This window comes from Periplaneta americana, chromosome 1, assembly GCF_040183065.1.
Source record: "Periplaneta americana isolate PAMFEO1 chromosome 1, P.americana_PAMFEO1_priV1, whole genome shotgun sequence".
Taxonomy (NCBI): domain Eukaryota; kingdom Metazoa; phylum Arthropoda; class Insecta; order Blattodea; family Blattidae; genus Periplaneta; species Periplaneta americana.
In genome coordinates this window covers 184,189,929-184,207,076 of record NC_091117.1, presented here as the reverse complement: position 1 = coordinate 184,207,076, position 17,148 = coordinate 184,189,929, and the positions used below count along the sequence as shown (strand labels likewise).

Below are 17,148 nucleotides of genomic sequence, written 5' to 3'. Positions count from 1 at the left end.
ACGCCCGCTCATACGCGAGTTGATGATCACTGATCTAAAACTTTCAAGGTCTAAGCAGAATTAAAAAAAAAAATGTTAAAAAGCAATTATTCACACATTTTTCGGTTCTTTGGTGAAAAATGCAACAGTGAGGTGCCAGAACTCTGACAGATTACTAATATTTTAAAGGCAAAGCCTGATATTATAGTTATTTTTGTCTTTAGAGTTCCCTTACCACAATGAAAACACAACATTACTTTGCACAGTCAAGATCTGTTTGAATTATGCCTGAATCTATAATCTCGAAAGCTCTATAATTGGGATTTTTATGACTAGCACTTGTTGTAGATGGAACAGATTCTATCACAGGTGAAGTTCTTTGTTATAATATTTCCATATTTTCAGTTTAAACCCATTCTTCACTGTTTTTTAGGTTAGGTTTTCACCATTTCTTTATCAAAACCCTAGATTTATTACTCTGTTTAAAGGGTCTTTTGCCCTTGTTACGGAAATTTTTCAATCTTTTCATCAAATTTTACAATTATTTACCCTACTAACATAATATATTCTATTTTCACTGAACCAACATGTATTATAGGCCTACCGATAGGCTGTATTCACTTATTTTCTTATATATAACTTACAGAGAGTTCTTATACAGAACAGTCCCAGGTACTAATGTTTCAACGGCTTAATGACAGTAGTGCAGAGCACCTGTCCTGAGGGAGCTAAGCGGTAAGGAGTGGAGTGGGACTTGTCAGTGTAGAGAAGTATGCACAGACTTGTCAGTACACCTGACCACTTGCCATCCTACAACAGATTTGTTGGAGGTTGGAGTGGGACTGGTCTGCATGGGAACTCTCTGTAGGCCTATACATTCCTTTATACTACTTACAAACGGTCAAATACACTAAAATAATATTATTCTATCTACAACACGTACTAACAGACGAAAGTTTTGTAAACATACCAGTGACAGATCACACACCATCGAACTAAAACCCCAATATGTTTTCCTCCATTGCTGGACAGCACAGGATTATCTTGTTATGTAGGATTGCCATATATTTTTGATTGAAATCCAGAATACATTCATTATCGACTTGTTATACTGCTGAAATTCTGTTCTAGGTTATATATTTTTTAATGCTCATACTGATTCTCCTAATATTACAAAAGTAACCTAAAATTATTTTAGGGGGAACTTCCAGCTTAACTGATACAAAAAACAGATATATTTTATTTTGTCCAAAATCTGGAGTACAGAATTTTCTCTTTTTGTCTGTGAAAGAATTTGATAAATTCCTAAATTAGTTTCCGAGCTATGGCCCAAAATATGCACCAAGAGAGTTCTAGTCAACACCACCTGTCTGTAAGTTTGTCGCTTGTTCTCTGAAAGTTAAAATTTTTTTAAATTTTCAAACCATTTCCCTCATAATGAAGAAACTATTAAAGATAATTGCATGAAATTTTACGTGGATGATATATATATCATGATCCAAAATGTAAATTAATATCTTATTACTAATAGAAGAAATAAAAAAAATATTTGAATGAAAATTTTCAGGAAAATTTAAAAAATTTAAAAATTACTAACTACAGTAACACTACAAATAATTGGATGATATTAATTCACACTGCTGCCACAACCTACTGGAACAGGATGGACACAAGAGTTTAAAAATACTTTTAAAATTGTGGGAGCTAAGGGGGAAATAATGTTTGGTTGTACAAAAAAAAGATTCCAAAATTTCGAAATTTTAAGATATGGCAGAAAAAATTTTTATTTCAAGTAGTGGTTTTTGTGAATGAAGATGTGAATAAAAACCTTGTAAATTTTCAGCTTATTTCATTAAGGGATACATCAATCAATCTTCTTAATGTATCCAGCTGTTTGCTGACAACAGTCTATTCAGTTGTTTTTCACGAGAAATGAGGGGTATTTTGATCGGTGTTCATTATAGATGCCTGTTGCTAGTAGCCAGAGGTGGGGTGTATTCAATATATACTGCAGGGCTGTGTCTTCTGCAACTGGTACTGATGATTTTAATTTACTTCTTTTGTGGTTTATGGATGGACAGTATAGAAGAATGTGTTCCAGATCTTCATCATGATTATTACACCACAGACAAGTAGGATTATCAGAAATGTGAAATCGGTGTAGGTATAATTGAGTGACAATGTGACCTGTTCTGGCTCTTGTTAAAAATGTTTGAACATGTCTGGGCAAGTTTTTGTACATTTCCAGGTCATTTGGTTTCTTTTGTACAGACTGTAAAATTTTTCCTTTGTCAGAAGAGAGCCAATTGTTGATCCATAGGTTTGTAAAATGAGACTTTACTGAAGCAAAGAACCATATAATGAGACAAAGAGGCAAATATAATACCAATAGGATTGAAGTGTGCGTCAGTTCAATGCAGAAGCAAAATCCATTCTCTGTAATATAAAAAATGTGGCTAAAAAGAATAAATTCATTAAGGGATACATGAGAAAATTAAAAAACAAAAAACAAAAAGTTTACTGGTACAACTCTCGCAAAAGATTTGACAACCTCGCAACTGTTGAGATTTAAAACGCAGGTACTGGTTCCTGGTCAGGCATAAAGTCCACTTGCAAAACATTTCTCTCTGTCAGTCGTTCGCTCGCCAATAGGTGCTTGTAGTGAATCTCTTTGTGTTCCTCTAGGGAAGTTTTATGTATAGATATTCAGTGATAGCATTTATAAGTGTGTGCATGTATTATTATGAATATTATTGATTATAATAATTTGAATTACTAATGTAATCATAATTAATTTTTACCTGAAGGGAATATTGATAATGTGACATAATTAGGAATATTAAATCCAGACGTTCGAGATGAGCAGGGTATGTAGCACGTATGAGCGAACCCAGAAATGCATATAGAGTGTTATTTCGGAGGCTGGAGAGAGAAAGATCTTTGGGGAGACCGAGATGTAGATGGGAGGATAATATAAAAAATGGATTTGAGGGAGGTGGGATATGATGGTAGAGACTGGATTAATCTTGTTCAGGATAGGGACCGATGGCGGGCTTATGTGAGGGCAGCAATGAACCTCCGGGTTCCTTAAAAGCCATTTGTAAGTAAGTTGTTGTTTTCTCATGCCAGGTGTTTGACAATAAAGTCATTTAACCTCTTGCACTCCAATATTTTTCAAAGATATTGTCATGGTCAGCCACTGAAGCACAGATTTTGAGGTGTTCAGAATCCATTTCTTGATTTGAATTGCACAATGAGCAGTTAGGGGATTGATATAGTGCAATTCTATGCAGGTGCTTGGCCAAACAGTCATGGCCTGTTGCCAATCTAAATGCAATTACAGACGATTTGCGCGGTAAATTGGGAATTAACTGTGGATTATGATGCAGAGAGTTCCATTTTTTCCCTTGAGATTGTGTTATCAAATTTTGTTTGTTGAAGTCTAATTTTTGTGAAACTAAAAAGTAAGTGATGACAGAAATCTGACAACTCAAGAAATTTTTTTTAAATATGAACAACTGCAGTCTGTTCTTTTTTGTTCATGGCTTTTTTAACACTCTGACTGAAATAAACAACTTGTTCGTTAGGTGAGTGCAGTGGTGATATTCGGCCAGCTCGCACCAGTATTGACGAACCGGTTGTTAAAATATTTCTAGGTAATATTTGGAATTACCATGGGCATATACTGTATATGTTTAACATACACGAGAGAACTGATTGTTAAACTTTTTGAATATCACCACTGGGTGAGTGGTATTGTATAAACCCAGATTGCTATTTTGAAAACAAGTTGTTGGATTCAAGGAACGAATTGAGATGTGCAGCAATCATTCTTTCCATATTTTCCATATCTGGCTTGTCAGAGAAATAGGTCTGTAGTTATTAATATTAGATGAAGTTTTACCTTTCTTCAAAATGGGTATAATACTGGTAATGATTTTCTTTTTCAGTTAGCAGATCCTGGTACTGTAAAACGTTAGTATGGTTTTTAAGACTTGTCTCCAAGGTTCTTGATAAATTCTGAATGAATTAAATCTGGACCAGAGACTTCATTGCATTTAAGAGTCCTAATAGCTGCATCTAGTTCATGGATTGTGAAACTAGCAACAAACACTTCTCTTGTGTTCATGCAAACACACTTCTTTTGTTCACCTTCATATTTTTTTCATGCTTTTTTCTAACTTTTTATGAGTTGTTGTGATTCTATGTATTATTGCATATGTACTTAGAAAGGCATTTTCAATAACCTGGGGGTCTGTTAGTTGTGTATTTTTGTAAATTATAAGTGAGTTACTTGGTAGATTACTCTTTGTGATATTAGATATAAATTCGGGTAAGCTTTTATACCATCTTTTCTATAGACCATTTTAGAGATGAAATTATTAAAACTTTGCCTTTTGGCTGAGAGTACTTCTTTCTTAAATTTGGCCACTTTACAAGCTTCCAGTCTATAAAATTGTCTCTATTACTGTTCTCTTCTGCTTGTTTTCTGGCTGAATCACGAGCTACTTTTAATGTCATTGATTCTGGTTCATGTTAACACTTTGTTTAAAAAATTTATAATTGTTTAAATACATGTTAAAAGTGTTAAAATTTTTTAAAAAGATTATGTACCTTAGACAGACAGCCCGTTTTGATGCCGGTTCTGCATCATCTTCAGTATCCTACGAACTACTGATGTTCCTGTTGATCTTGCATACTGCCATTTGCATTCGTCAGTTGTAGGGGTGGGGGTGAGTTGCTCCTATGGTGGGGGTGTTTGTTTGTGTGCTATGTATCATGATGTCGAATAATGTGTGGGTATTGAACTGTAATTGTGTATTAAGTATACGAGGCCTGTCTAAAAAGTATCCGACCTTTAGCCAGAAAAAATATTTCAAACACCTGACGGGGTTGGGACCCTAATCCCCTTCAAAGTAGGCCCCTTGTGCTTGCACACACTTAGCCCATCGATCCTTCCACTGCCGGAAACACCTCTGGAAGTCTTCTTTTGGAATGGTGTTCAGCTCCGTCGTCGCGTTCCGCATTATCTCTTCTCTACTCTCAAAACGGGATCCTTTCAGTGGTGTCTTCAATTTTGGAAACAACCAGAAGTCGCAAGGAGCCAGGTCTGGAGAGTAGGGAGGTTGGCGAACGGTTGTAATTCCATGTTTGGCCAAGAAAGTGTGGATCAATTGGGATGAATGTGCGGGGGCGTTGTCGTGATGCAAGTGCCAGTTGTTCGCCGTCCACATGTCTGGTCTTTTGCGCCGAACTGCATCACGGAGTCGCCGGAGAACATCGTGATAGTACTCCTTTGTCACCGTTTGTCCTTCCGGTGCGTATTCGTGATGCACAATTCCACGGACATCAAAGAAAACAGTCAGCATCACCTTGATTTTGCTTCGCACCTGCTCCGCTTTCTTTGGCCTTGGAGACTCGGGATGCTTCCATTGCGACGACTGTCTTTTTGTTTCTGGGTCGTACCCGTACACCCATGACTCATCTCCAGTTATCACGATGTTCAGAAACCCAGGATCAGTGTTGGCGGTGTCCAGAAGGTCCTGTGCAACGTCACGACGGAGGTCTTTTTGTTCCGGGGACAACAACTTGGGCACGAATTTCGCAGCCACTCGGTTCATGTTCAAATCATCACGCAAAATTGCATGTGCAGAATCTTTACTCACTCCAATCTCTTCGGCAATCTCCCGCACGGTCAAACGACGATCTGCCATCACCAAATTTCGCACCCTCTCAACAACGGCTCCACTCCGAACAGTTTGGGGCCTGCCACAATGCTGCTCACTCTCCGCTGATGTGCGGCCATCTTTGAGTCGGTTGAACCACTCCATAATTTGTGTTACACCCATCGCATCTTCCCCAAACACCTGCTGAATCTTACGAATTGTTTGACTTTGAGAATCACCAAGCTTTAGACAAAATTTGATGCGGTATCTTTGCTCAATTCGTTCAGTCATCTATGTATGGACCTATCAAATTATATATGTGGTAAATCAAATACTGAATAATTATGAATTAGCAATAATAACTGTATATCGAAGTTTTTCATACTATTCTATTTATAACTTCATGTTCCTGTTTTGGTACGTTCCACTGACTGTTCCATTAAACGTTTGTCATAAACGCAGAAAATAAAGCCTTATTTTTACCGTGTGAGCAAAACATATGTGTATCTTATTTGTCGCCTTCCATACAAGATAAGACATGTTGGTGAGGTGACCTTGTACTGTGCTTCTATTTATTACGAGCATATCACGACCGATCTTACCTCACTCAAGGGTGCGACACTCGACCAAGTTCAAGCGAGCGATTTAACTCCAATGCAGCATTCTGATAGCTATACTGTAAATATCTATTAATTTGAGAAAAATTCGTTCCAGCACCTGGAATCGATTCATTGATTATTCAATGAGGATGGCGAGACCTCATATAAGAATATATATGTACCGGTAGGCTATATGAGCCTCAAAAGCCTCTTAAGAGCTTAGTCACTGACAGATATTCCCCTCAGAATTTGTCATTTGAGCTCAGCACGTGGAACGGCCAGGCGCTACATGCCCAGCAGAGTAGGCGAACTGTCTGGTCTTGCCTAGGCTCTCTGCCCTGATCATGGAACCTGTATGTAGTTTCGAAACGTTAGAAATGTTAGCTCCAGGACATAGTGCAATATCCAAATCACATTCACCGTGAAAACCTAAAAAACACATATAATTTAGGGTTATATAGAAGGTCTAACTCCAAACTTGTTAGCAGAATTTTTGTAATGTGACATTGTTTATGCATTGCCAAGTAGAGACAAATGATACTTTGGAGAAATTGCATTAATGCAATCTAAAGTATAAATGAATTCAGAACTGTGTTTTGTACATGTCGAAATGGAAATTAAATAAAACTTGGTTTAATGTAACATAGTAGCAGCAGCAGTATCTATTGCCCAGACACTTGGAAGTTCTCCATTCACCTTCTAACTTTGCAGTATAATTTAGAGTCCGAATCCAAAAAATCTGATGCCAAAGCTGGACATTTTCGTAAATGTTCTTGATTCATCAAAGAGTCTTCTAGATTACACAGGATGCATTTTGGTGAACCAAAAATTTCAATTTTAAACAGGGTGCTGCAAACAGTCATGACCAGTTAGCATCCGAAATTTTGCTACTGAATCATGTCGAAAAGAATCAGATACCTTATATATTCTTTTTCAGTAAGTAATACTGACCAAGATTTATTATTACTGTTTTCTTAAAATTTCTTCAGAATTTTGATTTGAAATTTAATTTTAATGTAACATAACATGACTTAAAATACAGATTAGCCCAAAAAAAGTATACACTGTTTGTTTATAAATAACTTAAGAACAAATTCAGATAAAATTCTCATTTTCGGGGAAATTGTAGCTTAATGGATGGGTCGAAGAGGTGCTGTCGAGTACGCAGCACAGTCCCCAGACCTAACACAAATTTCTACATATGGGGGACCCTAAAGGATGTTGTTTATTGGGAAACGCCAGCTACACTGGATGTGCTACGAGAACAAATCAAAATTTAACGTCATGTGCAGCTATGACACTGGACACATTACAGAACTTAGTTCGTGGAGCAGTTCGGCGGCATCAATAGTGTTTGGATGCTGATGGTGGTCACTTCGAACACCTACATTAAGCTACAATTTCATGAAAAACGAGAATTTTTTCTCAATTTGTTTCACTGTTTTAGGACCCCATCTTCTTTCATTCAGAGCAGAACTAAGTACAGATCTAATACTTTTCTTCTTAGGCATAATTTACAACTTATCCAACTAAATATAACAACGATAAATAAACTGAACACTACAACTATACTTATTTCACTATTTTTAGGTCTATGTAAATGTTTCTGTGTAAATGAGACACTCAGCAAACGAATATAAACCCACAACACAAAACTAAACACTCAGCTAACGATTATAAATGCACAAAACACACCAAACAAGGCTGCAGGCCGAGTTTGATAACCAGTCTACTATTGTAATATGAAGTTACGACATGTGTACCGTACAAAGTTTCATCTGCTTTGATAAAAAAAATAATGGAAAATTGAATATTGTCTAAATGTAAAATTTTTATTGCCAGCTATATACATTTGCTTTGTAGGTGATCGATTCATATAGAGGGCCTTGTACGAGAAACATTTGAAGCTATATACATTTGCTTTGTAGGTGATCGATTCATATAGAGGGCCATGTACAAGAAACATTTGAAGAATGTTATTATTGTCGGTACTGTCACCATGACTATTTATAAATATAAGTGTCAATGGTATTGCATTAACAGCTGTACTGATTTATTAATTCCAACAAAATCGTGACAGAGGTATGAAGAGGAATATAAGAAGTTTGAAGAGTGGTGTAAAAAAAAAAGTAGAGAATATTTCTGAAAAGTTTATACTGGAATATTTTTCAATGAAAAGTGAAAAGAAGAATCAAGTTCTCTGTGGATTCATTATTCTATGCTGCGGTGTACGGTATCACTGAAGAAAAACGTGGACATCAATCAGTAAGTAGACACAATAATTGTTAGCTTTTTAAAGCAAAAAAGTGAATTGTGAAAATGTTACCATTAATGTGTATAACAAATAAAAAGCTTACAAGGACAAGGATCCTGCTGATCCAAAGTTGCACTTGGGCATGGGTTAGATTCCAGCTTGTGCTCATTACTGGTAGTTTTTTCCGAGGTTTTCTCCAACCATAAGACGAATGCGAATGTCAGGTAATCTATGGTGAACTCTCGGCCTCATCTTGCCAAATACCATCACGCTATTACCAATACAATCAATGCCAAATATCCTAGTAGTTAATACAGGGTCGTTAAATAACCAACTAAACAAATTGCAGAGAGCAATCTGAGTAGTATAATGAAGCATTAATGGTTGAAGTGTTGATGAAAATTTTTAATGATGGTGGTGGTAGCAGTATGTGTAAGAAAAGTAAATAGTTGGTGTACTATGGTTGATGTTTAAGAAAGTACGAAGTTAATACAATGCTAATAGTACCTCCCTCATGCCAATAACTCTGCTACAAAAAAGAATAATACAATTATGCCTTAATAAACTCTTGATTACCCTTCAGAACTGTTGTATTCAGGATTTAAAATATTTGACTTCCATTAAATTTATAACAATGTATTATTGAATTTCGTACATAAAAACCGAAATATATTTAATTTATATTCACATAAATCAGTGATGTCAGTTGATGCCCACAGGAGCAAGCGCGCGCTTTAGAGCTCAGGTGACCCTGAGCACTTTACAGCTGAAAGGAAAGAGACAGAAGAAAGAGGTCGTATATGCCGCTTGGTCGAGCTATGTTCAGGGATGGCCAGCACTGATTCAATAGATAAAGGGAAGAGAACTTATTAAAACTGTATCCATGTTAATTTTTAGATTTGTCTGGAAGTATAAGTGCATTATAAGAATGTAAGTTTTAATTTCAATGTTCACTTTTCACAAGTTTGATTGTTCAAAAGAAATATTTTCTCAACTTTCTTTATAGAAAAGTGAAATTTTCAGATATAGGCCTATTTATTTAGTAGCCTTACAGAATGTTTTCGTTAATTTAATATACCGTAAATGCATATTACTGAAGATAGTGTATTGAAAGTTTTGAAAATATTCGCATGGAAATGAATTATTAACAGAGCAACTACTGTTACATCATAAGCAAAAGATGCGTCCCCATGTATTGTAAAAATGTCAGCTCTATAGCTTCAGCACATTTCGAGAAAATAATTTAATATTCTGATGATAGGAAGTTGCTCACCAATAGCACCTTAAAAGCATAATGCGATAAGAGTTTTGTTACGGAATATTAGTTACACTTAATCAATTACACTTGTCATGTCATACCCAATCTCTTTTTTTGGGATATCACTTTCTTTATGAATGATGTGTTTCATCCATTTAGTACAGGATAGTTGTACTACTATGGAATTTATGTGAATATTCCTTCTTATCTCTTTATTATGTTATTAACATTTAAAACACAACTGCAATATTAAGAAATTGGTATTAGTACTTTTGTTTTACAGACAATGTAGATAATATCAAACAGAAAGAAGCCATATAAAAATAACGACATAAAATGTCACGTTCTGTTTGAAGTTTGTGCACCACTGTTTTCTTAATCCTACAGGCTGCTTACTTATGTACACAATCCTTCCTCTTTCCATACTTAGCGCTTGATGCCTGTGCATGACGTCAAGGTCAGAAAAATGCGCTTGCTTTGACATCACTGACAAATATAAAACCAAAAGATCAGAAAACATATATTATGCTTAACAGAACCTAAATGTATCACAGCTGTAGCATATAATCACAGTAGCAACTTCGGTCCAAGGCTTTATAACATACCTTAATAGCTAAATTCCCAAATATACAATTTACTAATGCTCCTTATTTAAAAAATTAAATTAAAAATTGCTGTGTAGAGAGAAAATTTAAAGTTAAATTATTGTGATATGTTTTTTCTTGTTCTTTTTTTTTTTTTTATTTTTTACTCTGTTATAGTATTTAATAAAATATCTTAACGTTATGTGGAATGCCCTCTGAGCACGAGTATGTAACTTACTCTTTCTGGGGATGCTAGAATGTTTTTATATAAAAAGCAATATGTATCTTTGGTGTGTGGATAAGCTTTAGGGCTTCTACCGCGTTGTCTTGGTGTTATTGGCTGACGTTTCGACCGCTGTGTTGTGGTCATCTTCAGAGCAGAGCATCCAACAACTGCTCTGAAGATGACCACAACACAGCAGTCGAAACGTCAGCCAATAACACCAAGACAACGCGGTAGAAGCCCTGAAGCTTATCCACACACCATGTACACCAGCCGTGGAAGCCTACGCAAACAATATGTATCTTTGTTCTACGAGGGCTATTCATAAAGTAACTGTTTATTTCTTACAAACCTGTGAATGACGTTACAGAATCGGGTTACAATACGTTTGAAATTGTACACTCTAATTTATTTTTCCACACAGTTCCCAGTCACATTGAGACACTTGTCATAGCGTTTGACGAGCTTTGAAATTCTGCAATCGTAGAATTCGGCCAACTTACGACGCTGGTTTTCAACTCTTCGTCATCGTCAAAGCACTTCGAGCCAAGCCACGTCTTCATATGCATGAAGAGATGGTAATCGCTAGGCACCAAATCTGGGCTATAGGGAGGATGATCCAATATTTTTGGACCTAGAAAAGGCGTTTGACAGAGTGAATTGAAATCAATTTATGGGGATCCTAAAGAAAATTGACGTGGATTGGAAAGAGCGGAGGCTGTGTAGTAACCTTTATGTGAAATGAGTCAAGTCAGGATAGGAAAAGAAATGTCAGAAGGAAGCAAAATAGGAAGAGGTAAGTCAACGATGCCCTTTATCACCTACCCTGTTCAACATCTACTTGGAGGATTTAGTGAAGATCTGTTTTCAGAACATGGGAGGAGTGATAGCAGTAGGGGGAAGAAGAATAAATTGTATAAGATTTGCTGATACGGCAATGTTAGCAGAAGAGGAGATGATACTAAGGGATATGCTACTAAAGCTGAATGACAGCTGTGAGCAGTATGGAATGAATATAAATGCCAACAAGACGAAAACCATGGTCATAGGAAGAAAAATAAAGAAGGTAAACTTGCGAAATCTAAATGAGGCAATAGAGCAAGTGGACAACTTCAAATACTTGGGGTGTACTATAAGCAGTAACATGAGCTGCTGCCAAGAAGTCAAAAGGAGAATAGCAATGGCAAAGAAGCTTTTAATAAGAAAAGGAGCATCTTCTGCGGACCTCTGGAGAAAGAACTAAGGAAGAGACTAGTGAAGTGCTTTGTGTGGATTGTATCATTGTATTGGGCAGAAACATGGACATTAAGACGAAATGACTAAGAGCATTTGAAACGTTTACAGTTCTTGTATTATGTATTTGCACCATTATAAATTTAATGTAATATTCAACAAATCAGACACTATGTATTACAAAAGGATCTAAAAATACATTTAAAATTGCAAGCCTCATCCAGATCTCAGATGTTCTTTAAACTGTCCTGTGTATATTGATTACACCCCAACTCTGGCTACTAGCAACAGGCATCTAAAATGAACATTGGTCAAAATACCCCTCATTTCTCATGAAAAACAAAAACTGAAGAGTACAGTGGACTATAATGGACTTATGCTCGACCATGCCGAAATGTAGTAATTATACACCTGGTAGCAGTCCTTTAATGCATGTCATTAAAGTACACCTATTCATTAAAGTTCAGGTTTTCGATTATTCTCGGATATGCAATCGAAAGATGAGGGAAACGTCACGGAGGCTGGAAATCCAATACTGTCGCAGAAGGTTGTGTTCTGTTACTATAATAATTAGCATTAATTGTAAATAATATTAAAATAAATTCAATTTGTCATCTCGTTTTTCAATTCTAAATCAGTTTCCAGGTTATACATTCTCTGCATTACATCAAGGTCAGTGACATTATTGTTCGTCGGAAAAAATCAATACTTTCGCGTCTGCACACATCTCACAATTTCGAGCTATCAACAAGGTCACTTCTGATCTTTGTCAGATACAAATAAAATGTATACTTCTGAATAATTTCAAGTTAGACGTATGGTCGAGCATAAAAAGTCGTATGAAACTTGCCTATAATGGTAATTAAGACGCAAGCGATCGTTTCATAAACAAACATACTTGCGTCTTAATTACTATCATTATAGGCTCGTTGCATAATGTACTATTATGTTGTCAGCAAACAGCTGGATACATTAAGAAGATTGATTGATTATAATATAATGAATCCAGCTTAGGTTGAACATTGCAGGCATTTATAACTTTAGTTGTATTAGATTTTAGATTCTGACTCGGAATTGTTGTATATATGATGATATCTATGACAATCCATGAAAAATACCACATCGTCACACTGTCATATTGTGCATGATTGGAATGCACGAAAATGTCGATTTAGATGCCTCAAGAGAATCTTAAAAGTTACCATAATTTAATGCAGACCTGGTGTATTCTGGTACAGAGACTCAAGCATTCTACGTCACACTCAAAGAACTTCGATATGAAGAGATGGATTCAAAACTAGCATAAGTCCAAATGACAAGTAATGAGAAAAATGACGAAAAATGGTAAAATAAATTTAACACCTTTAGATCCGTTTGAAAAAAGCATATGCAGACACTAAGTCAAGACTTAGGAAAATGTTAAATAGACTTACACAGTTATAGCCTATATAAACTGGAAAAGGATAAATTAAAATGTGAATAAAGCAAGTTAAAGTCTTAAAAAAAAAGAACTTAGGACACTTTGGAATCCACCTCTTCATATGTGCAAACCACCCCCCCCCCCAAGTGGCATGGCAGATGTCCAACCTGTACGCAATCTCCAGCCAAATATTCAGAAACATTTGTGCTGTCGATAGCTTGACGAATTTTGTGTCACAAATCGTTGAAGTTATTCTGAGGTGCATGATACACTTGGTCCTTCACAAAATTCCACAGGAAAAAGTTCAGATGAGTAAGATCCAGTGAGCATGGGGACAAGTGAATGCTTCGGCTCGAATTGACTTCCTTAGGCTTCTTGCAAAGGTCATGTGAATTCTTTCCACTTTTTCCTCAAAGACCTTTCTTTTACTATGCTTTCCATGCATGGACACAATACAGCCCATTTCTCTTAATGCTTGTCCCATTTAATTATGCTCACATCTAGGTAGGAACATCTTTGTGATGCCTAAAATTAAATTCATTCCGAAATGCACATTGTCTACACTTCACAGATTTCATTTCCATCAGTGAAAGAATGCAGAACAATTTCTGTTGAGATGTTCATATCGTCATCTTTGCTCATTCTGATCATGCACATCACACCAGCACCAGAATGTGGTATTTTTCATAAATTGTCACAGATATCATCATATTTACAACAATTTCGAGTTAGAATCTTAATACAGTGAAAGTTATAAAAGGTCGTAATATTAAACCTATGAGCCAGACATGTGGTACAGTACTTATATAATGTGTTATGATCTTAAATTTTTCCATAATTTCGTAAGAGTAATATCATACAATATTGTATTAATTGTATTGTTCATGAATATAATTCTAGCTGTATTCTCTTTCATATAATAAGCATTAATATCCGTTGTAGATCACAATTCAGTCACATTTTTCTTTTCATTTTTACTGGTTCCGAAATCTTGCTATTATCATGCTATTCTTAAATTTTTTATGGACTTTTGTTTTCCTGTTTTTAACTTGTTTATATTGTCGTTTCTCAGAATTATTGGGAATATTATTTTGTAGGCCCTAAAGTTTTTTAAAGTATTAATAACTTACTGTTCATGTTACCTTAAGCTTTCTCACAACCAACAAAATATGATATATGGTGATAAAAGTCGTTATTTTACAATATTGTGTATACAACTTGTGCTCTTCTTAAAGCGACACTTTTCTCTCTCTTAGATATTCTCAAATCATGTTTGAATTCATTTTGTATGATGCAGATAATTCATTACTATATTTTCTTTTACCTTGTTTATTAATGCAGTCCTTATTTTCAATTTCTATGTATCTGTTTATTTCATTCATTCGTAATTGTCTGCCCAAGGGCAGATCTATCAGTCCAAATCCAATTTTTTCCAATCTTTCTTCATTTCCTCCTACTTCTTAAACAATCTATACAATCTCTATATCTTAATATTGATCTGCTTATTGTCGTTGTTTAGTCAACTGTCCAAAGACAGGTCTGAACCTCATAAGTGACATCATAAAGCATCACTCATGAGGCACCTAGGCCAGGAGATAATGGGGTAGGGTGGCCAGTTCCTTTCCCCCTCCATTGCATACATCGCTGACTAGTTACATATTACACTAATCAGACTTCAGATGTATACAAACAATTGATCTGCCTCTGATACATATCATCAAGTGATGTACTGCCTGATAATAGATGTACATATCAGCCAGAACTTCAATCAGAGGTAGATCTGTTTATTATTCTTCACTAATTATGGTCTTTTAAATTTTTTAATGCAAAATAAAAATTAGAACCGTTACTTCCTCAGGAGGCAACAAAACTATGTCAGTATCAGAGCGATGGAGGCGAAAGAAAGCTGGACAAGATGATGGTCAGCAGGGAAACCAGCAGCAAGTAACAGATTTGACAGAACTGGCTAATCGTCTCCTTACCGAAACTGGTAACATGGATATTTACCAGGAAAGCTATGAACATATATCGAAGTTGGTAAGTTCATTTAGATAAATATCTAGAATGGCTTTCTTACATAAATTCTAGATATATACGGTCTTACTAATAAACCATATATAGTTTTTATACGAGACTTATGTAGAGTTGGGACAGAAAACATTAGCTACTAATAAATCATGCATAAGTGATGGATGTATAAGCAGCCTGTAACTATACATGGGAATTGCTTTGCAGTAGTTATATACACGAAATGCCTTGTTTAAGTGTTGTATAGAGAGAAAAAAATGTCCACCCCTCTAACAGCTGTTTCTATAGATTGTCATTTTATGATGATGGTTCCCTTGTAACCACAGAAGAACAAACCAAAGAGCACAGAAGAATTAGAATAATATTGCTGTAGCTGTACTCTTTGACCAAAATATAGTGTGGTAATCGACCAGGTCCAGTTGTACTGTCGATACTTAGCGTGGCACACTAGCGCTCACTAACCGGATGCAATAGAGAACCACAATTTTATTATTCTATCACCTTTTGTAATGAAGTAATGACGAAACTATGACGTAGCTATGTAACAGTTGTACTGTTATACATGACGTATGTAGTGATTATTAGTAAGGAATTTACATACGACTTATAAACGAGTTATTCATTGTGTAAGTATAAGACAGTTAAACGTCTGTATAAGAGTTTTTATTAGTAAGACATAAATAAAAAAGTCTGCCAGAGACAATTCTGAAATGTTATAAAGTCATGGCAATTCCAACTTTGTAATACAGCTCAGAAACATGAACTTAACATTTTGACAACTTCAAAGAATAGAAGTGCAGAAATGAGAACTCCAGAGACCTTTAGTCGGATATACAGTACTTTATATGATCATAAACGGAATGTCGACATCAGGAATGAATTTAACATAACTGCCATCACCGGTACCATATCAACATACAGAAACAACGGGTATGAAAATGTATCACGGACGCCCAATAACAGGCTGCCTCAGAGGCTATTTCACTACAATCCTTTTGGGAAGAGAGACCTTGGACGATCAAAAGTGCAATGAAGAGGCCAGCTTTTGGCCAGCATCCAACATGGACCCTATTCTACAAAAGTATGGTCTAATATAGCGTTTCTCAAACTTTTCTGAAGTGGGGACCACTTTTTTAAGTCAGAACAGTTCTGCAGACCACCTTACTCTTGTTCCCTTCAAAAGCAAATTTATCATTTTTGTAGCATATTTTAATACCAGTAATTAAATTTTAAAGTAGAATTAATTAATTAAAATTAACTTATAATTCAATTAAGTTTATATTAGTATTAACTAATTAAGTTAATGTTAATAGAAGAAAATTCATTTTTGTTTTTTTTTTTTTTTTTAATAATTCAAGGCTATTAGAGTTTGAATAATCTTTAATTTATTAACTAAAAAAAAAAAAAAAAAATGTTGGTACTCACATTAATGAGATGGATGAGCTTGCCAATTCTTGCACAGTTCTATATTTGGACGTCTAGATATTTCATTAATGTCACGAGAATCATTGATATTAATATCTTCACACACAGCTTCTGAACTATTAACACTGCCTAAATGAACTGTATCATCACGCTCCTTTCTTTTCAAAGATTGGATCAAAGCCAGTTTTTCATTATATATAATGGGCACTATTTAACAGAGACATAGACAACTACAAGCGTGTACCACACAAGAAGGATTTCAAACAACTAACTGCTAATGAAAAAACGAATCGATAATGCACAGAATCTGTTATAAGTTACTTGTGATTGACCACAAAAAAAGATATTTAGAAAAGTATTGTAATTTGAATTTCTGGATCTGATTCACCTGGATTTTAAAATTTCTTATCTGAAAAAAAACAGAAATAAAAAGAAATAACACAGAAACAAGTAAAGATGCAATTTGGCACGTTCTATTT

At 35.4% G+C, this 17,148-nt stretch overlaps 2 protein-coding genes across 2 annotated transcripts in view; one reads left to right on the top strand and one right to left on the bottom strand.

Annotated features, from left to right (window-relative positions):
* The window catches only part of LOC138705100 (conserved oligomeric Golgi complex subunit 4-like), a 481,496-nt gene that overhangs the window by 269,187 nt on the left and 195,161 nt on the right, over window positions 1–17,148 (bottom strand). The window lies entirely within an intron of this gene.
* LOC138705116 (CD2 antigen cytoplasmic tail-binding protein 2 homolog) overlaps window positions 1–17,148 on the top strand; it is a 143,259-nt gene that overhangs the window by 82,347 nt on the left and 43,764 nt on the right. Inside the window, exon 4 of the mRNA XM_069833763.1 lies at window positions 15,075–15,253. Within this exon, the coding sequence (XP_069689864.1) occupies window positions 15,089–15,253 (165 nt within the window). The 5' untranslated portion in view covers window positions 15,075–15,088. The remainder of the gene's footprint in view (window positions 1–15,074; window positions 15,254–17,148) is intronic.